Source organism: Thalia democratica, chromosome 3 (genome assembly GCF_965202585.1).
Source record: "Thalia democratica chromosome 3, ktThaDemo2.hap1.1, whole genome shotgun sequence".
Classification (NCBI taxonomy): domain Eukaryota; kingdom Metazoa; phylum Chordata; class Thaliacea; order Salpida; family Salpidae; genus Thalia; species Thalia democratica.
This window is the reverse complement of record NC_139167.1, coordinates 10,785,834-10,800,549: the sequence shown is the minus strand read 5'-3', so window position 1 is coordinate 10,800,549 and position 14,716 is coordinate 10,785,834. Positions and strand designations below refer to the sequence as shown.

The window sequence follows — 14,716 nt, the reverse complement described above, 5'->3', positions numbered from 1 at the left end:
ATACTTACCTGGTTTTAATTCTTAAATTTGTTCATATGCTGATATAAATGTATACTATCTATTTTACAAGGTCTAAACCACTAAAAAATTATAAGTATTTAATCCGTTTTGAAATGTTTACATATTCACTGCTAACTAATGCTTACGTAATCTAATACTAAAAAAATATTAAATTTAAAATATTTCTCTGTAAAGATGTTTCATGACTTATGGAGGAAAGAGATATATTTATGAAAAATTGAATGTATATATATATAATATATCAATAGGTTTGGACAAATTTATTACAAAAACTGTTTAAACTTTGTCACTTTACAAAGACTAAAAACGTCTTTGTATCTAGCTTAATAAAAACTCATAATCACTTTATGTTTTAAACTATGAGGTAGATATAAAGATGATGTAAACGTCATTATAAGCTAGATACTTTTTTCTGTTGACTTAATTATTAGTATCAAATATAATAACAAGTATTTACTCTACCTTTTTTTTAAATAAATTAAAAAACATATGCGTAAAATTTTAGCTGTTTGTTGAATTAACGTTCCAATGATTTTAGATAATATATACTTTAATCTATCCTATAAAATATAACTTTATATTATAAAACAATTTTGAATTAATTAGTTAATTATTTAAACACTGTCTTAACTGAAAAACCATTTACCTCTTCTCTATCTACTTTTTATTTAACAAAAATATTTCAATAAATCTTATTTTTGTATCTACTATATATAAAGATGAATGGTATTCAGGTAGTCTGCCTTTTTATAAGCATATAACAGTTTTGATAATTCGACATATAAAAACTGACAAATAAACAGTTCGTATTATTTTTTTTTTCATACCATAGCCAGTTTTAGTTATCATCAGTTGTTTTTTTTATAAATGACAAATTAATATAAATATTTTTAACATATATTATGTTTTGTAATTTCTAGATGTTTAATGAACAGTTTTCTTTCAAAAAACAAGTTTTTTGATGCTAACATTTAGTTTTAAAAACAACATAATTACTAAGTTTTTAATAATGTTTATACACAAACTTGATTAATTTTGTACTTAAACATATAAAAGTAAAAATTAACAAACAATCATACTTTAATTTAATTAGAACACTACTAAACTTTTTTTTAAACAAAACTAACCTGATTAATTTTTTGTTTACCATGCTTTTATATAGGTTATTTTAAAATCAAAATTCAGTACTGTCATTACAATAGTAATAATGCAAAAGAATTCGTAAGTATATAAGTATTTTTAAGATAAATGTTTTTTTTAGATGTTTTACTGACTTGTCAAATTGTACTTTGAACAAACCAAAAGTAAAACAAACCAACATTTTTTTAGTAAATTTTGATTAGGGTTTATTAAAAATATAACTTATTAATTACTATACTTTGCATTACCTAGATCGCTTCAAATAAGTATAATTAATTGTGTCGTAAAATAATTTACTGATAAATGGTAGAATCAAGTTTTTTTGTAACAGAAAAAACCAATGAAGTTTTTATAATTCGTGTAAAACATCTTGAAAACTATGAAAGATATTTATTATTGTTTAGTTTTAGAAATATTATTTAAACAAAAATAAAGATTAAATCAGTTTGTTTTATTTTGGAGTGGTTTCAAAATGCAATTATTAAAAAATTAATTTCTCTGAGTGTTAGCCGCATTAACAATTTAAAATTTTGTATATTATAAGTAGCCTTAGTTACTTAAACGTTATAATTAATCAAAAAGGTTTATACTATTAAAAAATAGATTTACAATGATTTTGCAAGGTGATTATAAAATAAATGTTTGTGTTTGTGGAAAACATTTTACATCGAAGTCATCATTGGTTAAGCATAAAAGAATTTGTACAGGTGAAAAACCTTACAGTTGTGATAAATATAATAAAAATTTTACACAAAAAGGAGGTTTGAAAAGACATCAGCTTACTCATTCTGGTTTGAAGAACTACCAATGCGATGTTTGTAAAAGATGTTTCACACAGAGAATTATTTTAAAAAGCATGCAACAATTCACACTAATGATAAACCATTTAAATGCAAACAATGTGACATGCGTTTTAACCTAAGGTCTAATTTTACAAAACATATGTTGACACATAGTGGTAAGAAAGAGTTTCAATGTGAAGTTTGGAGAAGAAGTTTGCTCAAAATGGTAATCTAAAACAACATCTGTTGATACATACTAAAGAAAAGCTTCATGACTGTGATATGTGCAAGAAGAAGTTTTCTCGAAAACCGAATTTAAACGTTCACATTAGAATTCATACTGGAGATAGACCTTTTGGATGTGATGTATGTGGAAGAAGATTTACACAAAGTTCAAGTAGGAATAATCATTTCAAAATTCATAAAAATTAAAAATTGTTTGTTATAAAACTTTTTTTTTGTGTTTTTTTTAATAGACGAAAAATTGTGTATTGTGTTACTTTTTTAGTTTGAAAAGTTTATAAATTAAGATTATAAAAAATTTTTAAGGAATCTAATTTTCCTTAAATTGACTAACTTCTAGCTGATATATAAACTTATTTATGGGTTTTAAGTTTTTGTGTTTTAGAATTAAAACAGTTCTTTGGCACAAAATACTGATTTACTATATTTTATTTTAATTTCTAGAAAATTATCTTTGCTTATTCATTTTTTTAGTTTGACTACTTGATTAGAATCCATGGAGTCTCCATTTGTAGTAAGAACAAGCTAAGTGTGTGATATATTTTTTTTATAATAGCAAGTTTATTATTTTAAGCACAAGAAGTTTAAAAAAACCGCTGCTAAACTTTATGTATAGAATGGTGGATGTATAAATGGCAAATTATAGTAAAAAATTTAAATTTGTATTTTTAAACTTTGAAGTTTAAGTTTTCTTTTTATAGCTTATAAACTGTCCGTTTTAATATTAAATCTCAATCAAGAAAAACGAAGATAAACATTTTTGTGCAGTTTTTTATTGTAATTTTGATATATAAATATAGTTTTGTAAACTGACACTTTTTACAGGCAATAAAAAGGTCAGATATGCAAGAAAACACTTAAAAAAAAATGATTTTTAGACAACTAGCTTTGTTATATCAAGTATTTTTTTACTCTCATTTGAGTCTTTTAACATAAAATTATTGTGCTTCTTTAATTTAACTATAAATAATACTTTTCTTTTAATAACTTCACCTGTTTCAATGTAAAATGATATTAAATGTGTTTAGGACTTATATATCTGTAGCACTTTCAAAGTCATTTTAATTTATATTAAATTTATAAACTACGGCTTAAACTGATAATACAAATATATGCCTTGCTGTTAAGTTTATAATTTTTTTCTACATGCATATCTGTCAATAAAAAGTAAAAATTATTTTTTTTTTAATTTTTATAAACATGTGTAAGTATAGTACTTTTAATTTTTTTGATAAAATGTTCAGTAAACACTTTAAATATTATTATTATATTATTATTATTATATTGTTTATTGTGCAATGTTGGACTCAGGCATCAAAACCTGAGCCACTTAAACAGGACACACAAAAAGAGAAAAAGAAAATAAACTTATATTCAAAACTTTAAGATAAATTATACATATATATATATACAAACATAATTTAAATGGAAACACAAAGTTAAACACAATAATAATAAATAATATTTAAATAATAATAAAATAAAAATTTAATATAGTAAATCCATAAGCAAAACTAAAACTAATAATTTAATTATAATAACTTGTTTTTATATATTTTCTCAAGTCATATATTTAACACAAAATTCAATTAAAAAATAAACCGAATAATTAAATACTTAAAAATATAAAATGCAATATTTACAGTTACTCATTTTAACCGCAAAACGGATTTTCTAACTGTGATTATTATTCAAATAAAATAGCAAACAATACAAAAACCACTAAATAACCAATTTTACCATGGTTATAAAATTTTTTGTTTGTCGTTAATGCTAAAAATTTTCTAGTTATATTGTTTGCAAAAATAATAATATTTACAGGGATAAACTAACATTATGCAAAAGTATAGAACATATGGACTAAAAGAATTAAAAATATATAAATCAAAGATAAGATTGTTTGTTTAAGGACCTGTTACACGAATAACCATCGGATATCGAGTTGTTCACCACAATCACGTCAACGTCTTGTTTAGAACACTATCACAACTTCAAAAGTTAAATATATTAACAATACTTTTTTAACTAAACTAGAATTTTGTTTAACAATGACTTAGCAGTCTAAAGTAATACAGATATGTAAATCAAAATAAATTTTAACACTAAATTCTTTTTACATAAGTTGTTAAAAGTTAACAACTGTTTTACTACAATCTATATCAAACATCGCAAGTTTAATCACTAATAAAAACATTTTATTATGATACTAAGTTAAAATTTATGGAATCAGACTACAAATTGGCCGAAAAATTTTTATGACTTTTTTTTTAGTCTTTATATCAAGACTTTGCAAAAAACAATCATTAAAAGAAATTTTGCATTCTAAGCTGATAAATTTTATAACAAAAAATAGTTTTTTGTAAATTTTGACTTGCAAAATGTTATTTTGTTCTATTTGAAACTTTTTAGTATGTATAGGTTTAGTTTTTGTTCGTTTTCAGTAATTTTACTATTTTTAAATGCCTAACAGTACTTTTATAAATGTACACAAGATTTTTAAAGTATTTTCTAGTTTTGATTGATGTTTGTACTAAATAACCTTAAGGATCAAAATTTCAATATAAAAGAAAGCGTTTTTTAAGCTTATCGGTATTTGATCAGTTTTATCTAATTTTGTAGGTTCATTTAACACAGTACAGAATTCAATGAATAAAAAAAGTATTACTTTTTATAAAGAACAAAGTTACTATAAGAAAAAAAATGTTTTCAGTTCATTTTAACAAAACTTATTTTTGTTGGGACAGCTTAATAACGTCTTTTCGATAACTAATGGAACTTATAAGATAAAATTTTTAGTATGTATCTTAACACAAATATAGTTATAAAACAGAATATTAAGTTTTTACTCTAAATTAAAACTTTCTAATTACTAAATATTAAGAAACACAAGCTTTCTGAAAATTACTTTTAACTGATAGTTTTTTAATTATACTTAGCTAATCAGATAAATGTCAAGTAGATTTACTTAACAAGTGTTTAATAAATTTTACCATGTTTTGAAACATAGTTAATAACATTTGCAAAGACCATACTTTAAGACTGTGTAGCACAGAAATGTGGTAAATGTTTCTTAATGTTTTAACTAAGTAAACTTAATGTTTTTAACGAACTAATTAAATTTCTAAATAATAAAATGACTTTTTGTAATGTTGTATTTTATACAATGTTTGTTTATAACTTAAACAGAAAAAAATGTTAGTTGTAATATAAATACCTAAAAAACTTGCAATTTTGTATTTTTGTAGTAATTTTTGTATTAACAGTAAATAAACTAAATAACCGAAAAGACTTGAACACATGAAATACATAAAATACTGCGATGAAAATACGCTAATTTAAAAAAAATCAAGTTAACTTTTTGATAAATTATTAATAAAATGACGTAACTACTAAAAATTAATAAAAAATGATGTGTATTTTAAACTACAAACGACTATAATAGAATAAATATTTTATAAACTGTCGTAGTTTTGAAGTAAAGTAACTGGTAAGTGAGTAAATAGAAAATGTTACTTGATTTTTATTTATTTATTTTGTTTTAAAGTATGTAGTTATATACGAAAAAGGTTTTTAAACAGTGAAGCAAGTCGATGACTGGTATAGTGAACAAATTTTTTCTAAAGTTTAAAAAATATCAAATTCTAATTTGGAAGTAGTATTGGCCACAACGTTGTAACTTTAAATTCTCAAAAAAAAAAGGTTTAATAATTTTATAAAATAAATTGTATTTATTACTAGAATTTAATTTAAAGGTTGCTGGAGAAAACAGCATGACATCCCTAATATAAGTATTATACTTATAATAAAGGTTGCATAGGATATGAAACAATTTATAATGATTTGATATGCCATATTATCGCCTATTAGATGTAAAATTAAATAAAATCAATTATTTTAAAGTTAAAATTAAGTTTTGTTTGCTACTATTCAACATCCACATTTTTGTGGTAAAATTAACGTTGACATTATAAGTTAAATTATGGCATCCTTGGCTTCTATTTATTTTTAATTATTTATTGAAAGTTTGAAGAAATAAGCAAATGATGTCATTTTTTGTATATTTGATACTAGTTTTGATAAAAATGAATAAAAATTTTTTAACGTGTTATTTAAGTTTAATAAATAAGAAGTGTTAAAGGATTATGTTTATGTAATAACTTTTTTTTTTTTGTTCATATATTTATTTAAATACAAGCTTAAATGGTGTATTTATTCTTTTAAAAACAAAAACTTATAAAATTATTGCATTATTTTAAAAAACGTAAATTTAAAAACCTTTGATTAAGTTATCAAATACGTAAATTCTTTAAAAACTGTTTTATTACTTTGGTTATAGAATTTTTTTAATCTTTATCGATATGATTTATAATTACTAAACCCAAGATTTAAACTAAATAAAAAAAAATTTCTTCTTATTTATGTAATATTTTTTTACTAGAATATGCAGAGCTGTTTGTTGGCAAAAACTTATTAAACACTATAATTTCATTTGTAGTTAGAAAAATGTATTTTAAAATAAAAGACGTAAAAATCATTTTTAATTGCAAACAACTAAGACTTTAAAAAAAAGATCGAACACAAAAAAAAAAATTCGTTGTACTACTGAAGTTGTTATTTTCGTTTATTTATTTCTTTTGATATTTTATTCTGTTCTTATGAAAACATATTATAGCAAAATCGTTAACACATTATGAAAGATGTCGCAATATTTCAATTTCATTTTTAATTCTGGTTAATTTTTACTATAACCCTATTGTTTATTAAATTGACAAAAAATGTATACACTATTATGACCCCTATTTACTAGTCATTTTATTAATTGATAATAATTAAAAAAGTTAAAAATATATAACTTAGGCTCCAATATTTATTAAAAATTTATATGAAAACTAAATATAGAACTGGTTCGAGTGACATTTTTACTAATTAAACCTTGAAATCAAAATCAAAATTTGATAAATATGAACTTAACTTAAAATCAAATGCCAAGTAAAAAAAAATATTACTCCTATATGATTATAAAATAAATACTTTTAGTTTAAAATTTTACTAAAGGTTTTTAAATTGTTGGTTTTTGATTTAACTAGTAAGTTAATCTATAAAAAGTTATTACTAAATTGTTTAGAAAACAAACAGTACAATTAAAGCTTATAAATAAATTTTTTAATCATCATGCTGTTAGGTTTCTTATAGTTGTAACATAAACTTAATTAGATTTTGTCTAGTACAATTTAAAACTAATTTTTGTTAAAAAACAGTTTATCGTATTTTCTGAATTAATATTTAGTTTAATTGTTATGAATGCATAACTTTAAACTTTATTTTATAAATATTGTTGTTCTATTTACTGTACTTTAAATTTATTGTGTTATTAAATTCAAGTTTAAATTTAAAATTTCTTTTATTACTTAAACAAGTTATAAAAGCTTATTGGAAGATTTTTTAACTTATTTTGTCTGCTTTTCTTGAACTATCTTATACATTTTATTCTCCGTGACTTAACATTATCTATGTATTAGATTTATTATAAAACTGTAATTCTTAGCTATGAATATGTAAAACTAAAGCTATTTTATAAATTATCTAAATTGAAAACACATGTTTAAAAACTTTAGTGAACTTTAGTGAATTAAAACCTTGTTGCCTTAATTCACTACACATTCTTTAAATATTATAACGATTTTTTTTTAGTTTGTTAATAAGATAAACTAGAACGTTAAGTTTTACGTTATATTTTAATAAAATAAAATACTTAAGTTAAATACTTGTTCATTCATTAGTAACATCATATTGATAAACCATATGTCACAAATAATATATTGAAAGTTTATTTTAAGTTATGGTGCACTTTAAAGCATATCAAAAATATAACAGTTTGTATTATATTATCATTTATAGGTGTAAATACCTGCCACATCTTAAATATAAATTTTTCAAAACTAAAACTTAATAAAAATTTGACTGAGTAACCAAACACAATTATAATATGTAATTTTTTTTTATAATCATTCTATAAAATTTTTTAGATACAGTTAAATTAAGAAAATACTAAATAGCTAATAATAGTTTCTTGAACTATCTTAAACTTCTAAGATTTATTTATTTTGACTTTAAGCTACAATTAAATTGAGAATTAAGAAAAATAAGAACAAATAAGTTTTACCTATAAATTGTGTGTTATATTAAACATACTTTTTATTCAAGTTTTATATTTCGTACAGCAGTTAGATGAACAGTCAAAACAAAATAATTTTATTATATAGTTCGAATTCAAGTTATTTTTTTGAATTCGGAAAACAACAAATTAAAATGTAATAATTCAGTAAGTCAACAGTTTAACTTTTTTGCTTACTGTCATTCTCACTGTTTTTTATTAAACTGCTTAAATAGCTTATAACGTTTAAGCTTTCAAAATATACTTAAATAAAAACATTAAAAACTTTAAAAACATTAATAATAGTTTTACATTTTGACTTAAAATCAAATAAATTATTTTTACTAAAATACATTCATTTGTATGACCATAATTAATAAAAGCTGTAATAGCTTTTCTCGAGCTATTTCTCCCAAATAGAAAATGTTTATATCTTACATCGTTTCGGAATGTTTTGTTTTAAGTCTCATACTAATTTAGTGCAAAGAGTTTTGTTTCACAATTCAATATTTTCTACCAAGTTTTTTAGTATATAAACTTCTAAGTAGATAAATTTATTTTTTAATTCTTTATCCAATAGCATGTTGTATGAAAATTAATCTTAGTTAGTACTTTATTATTTTACTTTGCATAAAGTATAAAGTACTATATTCATTTTTGAATAATTTTAATCCAGTTAAAAAAAAATAGAGATTTATTAGTACTTATAAAGATTTTTTAAAAATCAACCTTTTTTATTTATAGGTCCAATATAAACTTTTATGTTAAAAACATTTTTTTAGTTAATTTAAATATTTTGAGAAAGTTTTTTTTAATCATAGTAAGCAAAATATTTTATAAATATTTTTTTTTGAGTTCAGCTGTATTAAGATTTGAATAAGAAAATAAGAAATAAAAAAAATATTTTGGAAATAAGAAAAATCATTTACAAACATTAAACTTTTAAAATTATGTTTGCGAGAAATAAAATAGTAATAATATTTCAGGATTTGTTATAACAAAAACAAAATTTTTTTAAAATCATTAATTGAAATAAAAGTTTTAGATTTACCTGAGATTTATAAAAAAATTTAAACAGCTTTAACATAGTCTGAATTGTTAAACGTCCCTGTTTAAAACAAGTTTCACATAAAAGAGTAATATTGAAGTTTTTTAACAGTGAATTAATTATATAACTAAATAAACTATTATAATTCAGCTTTAATGGACTATTAAGTTTTTAAGAAATTTTAACAAATGCATAAAAATTTATTTACCTATTAATGAATTAAAAAAACCTATTTTTAATTGAGTGTTGTAGTAATTCTTTATCTGCAATAAAAATGTTGCATTTAAAAAAGCAAATGTGAGTTATAAGACGAGGTATAACAAATATAACACGTTAGTTTGAGTTATTGCAAGAAACGAAGATCAATAAAACAAATCTCTTAAGTCAGTTTTAACAACGCACATGATTATTTTCAGTAAATACAGATTTATCAGAAAAAAATGTTAAGGAATTTTTAGAGTAGCAAAACTAATTACTAAAAAAATGTACCGTTTAGAGATGAAAATTAATAAAATAATTTGTGTTGGTGTTTGTAAAATATTATTGTTTATTTCTTAAAAACCAAAAAGAAGTCGTGTTTAGGAAATTTCTGAAGATTAAAAAGCCGCATAAAGCAAATTAGAACTTAAATCAATCTGTTAAGATGAGATAACTGATACATCAGATATTGCTCATTTTAGAACTTTTATTAGAGGTGATTTTACTAATTTTGACAACTTCGAAAAATTTTTATGTTTAGTTCCAACATAAAGCACAACAATAGGTAAAAAAAGCAAAGGTGCAGTGCACAAGTATAGAGATTTTAAAAGTACAACTTTTTGCTTCTATTTTTAGTATAAAGTTCAGTTAAATGTAAAAAAAAACTACATTGAAAAATAAAAAAAAAACAAAAAATACTATTAAGCTACATTAAATAAGTTTTTCAATAGAAAATATTGATATAGTAGAATTTTTGTGTCAAATTAAATTTAATACTTTACATGTAAAAATTGTTTAAAATTCCAGGTTTTTTCGATAATTTTCAAATTCAAGGCTTTTTCAAATTTTTTAATTATAAATTGTCAAATTCTTTGTTTTTCCGGTATTTTTTGGCAACACTATTGTTCACATTTATAGTATACAATTAATATAAATGATAATTCAAGTTATATTAGCTTTAAGACTTAAAATTTAAAATATATTTTAATTCAAACCAACACTGTGCATTAAACAAAACATACATCATAAATTTAATTTACAACTCTTTAAAGCAAAAAATCATTACGAGTGACCAAAACTAGCCTGATATTTTAGCGTACAAAAAGCAAGTTAAGTCAAAAACTGAAAAATGACTAAATTGGCCTGAGATTTGAAGTCTACAAATAGTTATAGTTTGAGTGTGTGGCAATTTTCATCTGTTTATTTGATCGAATTTGAACTATTTTTATTAAAATTGTACAAAATTAATAGTTTACCCTTTCTCAATCTAGTTTGTATTCAATAGGTAGTTCCAAAAAACAGCAAATGTTTATATTAGTATGCAACACATGAAAATCAACTTATTTGACCAAAACATTGTTTGAATAGTCGAAAATTATACCTCACTTTTTTAATTTATGTCATATATATAGTTTCAAAATTTGTCTGTACACACTTAAGTATTACATGTAGAAACAATAATGTTAGAAAATTATGCATAAACTAAATTTTATCTCGTTGAGTATTAAATAAAAAGTGGTTAAAAGTATGAGCATCTTTGTTAATTGGTGTGCATATAAATTAAATTAAAATGCAAGGAAAACTTCTGAAAAAAAGGTGTCAAAAACAAAATAAAATAGACCCTTATCATTATTATTATTATTATTATTATTATTATTATTATATTTATTATCATTATGATTATGATTGTTATTACTATTAATATTATGCTATTTTCAATGTTTTTGTGCACACTAAAATATAAAACTTAGTAAAAAAACATCTGTAATAGAAATTTCGGTATAAAATATTTGTATAAAAAAACTAAACTGTAAAGAAATGACACTTTAGTTATTTACTGTGCATTAATTTTGTACAAAACAGAAAACATTTGCATTTAGTCTTTACTGAAAAGGTATCGTAAAATTATCTTATATTTTGAAGCACTTTAAAATATTTTTTTTCCGAAAATAATTTTCTGTTGTAAAATGAAAGTTATTATGAAATTTAGTAAAAAATATGATGGAATGATAACTTGTCTTTTTCATATTTTTAAGCTAAATCAGTAAATTATTTTATAATTTTATACAGGAACTTTAAACTAAATTAATAAAACGAATTTAACTAAGAATATTATTTTACTCAGCGAGCCACATTTACATGCTCGCGTTCCGCATTCCATTTAAAAAAATAACGGGCTCGCGGCCCGCAGATTTACCCTTCGCGGGCCGCAGTTTGCCGACCATTTGATCTAAACAAAAAGAATATTAAATACTAAAGTGAATGAAATATTTTTGTCTTTGTAAAAAATAACACCAGACATATTAAAAAATGTCTTATAAGCAAAAACTCATTATTTAAAAATATAAAATCGATGAATAAGACAAAGGACTCATTATTCAAAGTCCGCTTTATTTAGACGATTTTTAATAGGTTAACAATTTACAAGTATATTTAAAGGTCTAAAAGCGTTGTGTTTTATCCACTCTAAGTACTGAAATATTTTATTTCGATATTATTTCTATGACTATTAGATAATTTTTTTCTCATTCTGGTGGTTTTATTAGTGATGCCTTATCCTGTATTTTTAGTATTTAGAACTTTTTCTACCTGCTTAGTTCTAACAGAAGTCATATGTTCAAACTTCATATACCATTTAGCTTTTTGAAATAGGCCCTGTCTTATTTATAGCGATATTTGTTTCAAATATTAATGCAGTTTTAAGCTTAACAATTTTAGCTATGTTTTAAACAACGCACAATAAAGTTTGTGTTATTAGGTTTTTTAAAATTTTTACTCAAATTTATTTATGTTAATTTTTAGCTTCTGTACAGTAACCTAGTTAACCATCATATAGTAATTAAAACTTACAAAATATGCTTTTCTATATTTTTTCATTTTTTTAAATTATATTTTAAGTAATCTTGCATAGTTTGTTAGTTCAGTAATTTTTATTACAGAATTGTAGTTTGATATTTAATTTGGCGGTTAAAATTAAAATAAAAAAATCTAATTCTGAAAAGGCATTTTTAAACTTTTAAATAAGTACTATAATCACTTAGTTGTTTTTATACTTAAAAATACTCTAGTATAGTTGTGCTCTAGAAATATAAACATCATAAAATATCAAACAATCATATTCAAACTAAAAGAATTTATACAATTATTTTTTTCTTTTTTATGCTAAATTTTTATTTCACCAAACGATGACAGAAGTTCAATTTAAAATCAAATTCAACTTTAAGTTATAGTATTCATAATTTATGTAGAAGGGATATGTAGGTGAGTCTTTTTGAGATAGTCTAACTTTTGTACTAAATGTTTTAGGAATTTATTCGATCTGTGTCCTTAATAATGTTATAAATTTTGGTTAGTGTAATAAAATTTTTGTAAAGGAAAAACTAAATAGTTTTTTAATACAATTAAAAAGAATTTATTTGAAACAAAACTTTACTAATAAATATTTGTAAGTATATCTGTCGTAAAGTAATTTTGTTTTTATGTTGATAAGTTAAAAAAAATTCTATAACAATACATTTAAACAATAGAATGTTCTGCCTGTTGTGAATATTAAAACAAAATTTTAAGTACAATAAATGGTTTACTACTTGGATTATTAGTTGCATAAACAATATTTTAGTTTTAAGTAGTCTTTATTTAGATTTAGGATTATTTTGCATTAATAATAAAATGAAAATGTCAGTTTGTGACAAAAAACATGTATGTGTAACTTGCGGAAAACTTTTTAAGTTAAAATCAGCATTACTTGTTCACAAAAGAATTCATTCAGGAGAAAAACCTTACAGTTGTGATGTTTGTGATAAGAGATTTACACAAAAAGGTAGTTTGAAATCACATCAACTAACTCATTCTGGTTTGAAGATTTATCAATGTGATGTTTGCAAAAGATGTTTTTCACAAAGAAGTACACTAAAAAAACATATAATAGTTCACACTGATGAAAAACCATTCAAATGTGAACAATGTGACAAATGCTATACTCAGAAGGGTAACTTGACAAGACACATAATGATACATAGTGGTAGAAAAGACTTCCAGTGTAAAGTTTGTGAGAAAAACTTTGCTCAAAAATTTATCCTTAAACAACACATGTTGACTCACACTAAAGAGAAGCCTCATGATTGTAAAATTTGCAAGAAGAAGTTTTCTCAGAAATCAGGTCTAAACCGTCATGTCAGAATTCACACTGGAGATAGACCATTTGGATGTAATGTTTGTGGTAGAAGATTTACACAAAGCTCAACAAGGAACAAACATTTGAAAGTTCATAAAGAATGAAAATTTATTATATAACAAAAATCCTTATTTCTGGAGACCGATTTTTCTAGTAATAAAAACAGTATCTTGTATAACGTTTTTAATGTTTTTGAAAGTTTATAAATTAAAATTTTGTGAAATATATTTTGTAAAACATCTTGCTAATAAATTGAATCATGAGTACTTTATATGTTTTAATGTGTGAAAAATAAAGTCCTTTATTGAAACGAATCGTTGAATTTCCTAAAATATATTTTTTTTAAATAGATAGTTGTTATCGCATTAGATGTCTTATATATACGCTGTATAAAAATAAATTAGTTTTTTTACTGTTTTATTACTTTAAACCTATTAAATTCTAAAATTATTTATTTATAGAAAAAAAAGAGATTTGTATGTGTAAATGTTTAGGCTTCGACAATTTAACTGAAATATTTTACATGAATATAAATTTAGGTTAAAGTTTTATCGTTTTTATAAAAGTATTTTCAAGTTTTAAATTATAAATTTCAAATAAAAGTTGTAATTTGTTCAGTTATTTGTAGCCAAAAAGTATTATTTTGTTAAAATTAGTATATAAAGCGTTTGTTAAGCCTTAGAAATAAAATAAATCTTTTGTGCTTAGGAAAAGTTTTAAAAACATGAAACGAAATCAGTCATAAATTTGTTAAAATTTCTAGTTTTGGTTATTAATTAAAAAAGTCTTTTATTAAAGCTAAGCTTATTTTAATAAGAATTCCTTAATTTTAATCAAATTGTAATATTTTAACTAATCTATTAGACATTGTTTATTATGAGTTAGAATGCTATTGTATTAGTTTAATAATATCTAAAGCACTATAAAATTACAGTAAATATTTTGTAACTTATATG

General features: G+C 22.1%; 1 protein-coding gene across 1 annotated transcript; it reads left to right on the top strand.

The window, feature by feature from the left end:
• The first annotated feature begins 1,771 nt into the window (after positions 1-1,771).
• LOC145832089 (uncharacterized) lies at positions 1,772-13,864 on the top strand. Its single transcript, XM_082939449.1, has 3 exons — positions 1,772-2,071; positions 2,154-2,340; positions 13,356-13,864. The coding sequence occupies exons 1-3, from the start codon at positions 1,772-1,774 to the stop codon at positions 13,862-13,864; spliced, it is 996 nt and encodes a 331-aa protein (XP_082795575.1).
• Positions 13,865-14,716: the final 852 nt, after the last annotated feature.

Excerpts from the sequence above, each read along its gene's own strand:
- LOC145832089 (XM_082939449.1), top strand. The coding sequence starts at position 1,772 with ATGATTTTGCAAGGTGATTATAAAATAAATGTTTGTGTTTGTGGAAAA. Across the intron at positions 2,072-2,153 it reads ATGCAAACAATGTGACATGC|AAGTTTGCTCAAAATGGTAA; the intron begins GTTTTAACCTAA and ends AGTTTGGAGAAG. Across the intron at positions 2,341-13,355 it reads AAGATTTACACAAAGTTCAA|GAGAAAAACCTTACAGTTGT; the intron begins GTAGGAATAATC and ends GAATTCATTCAG.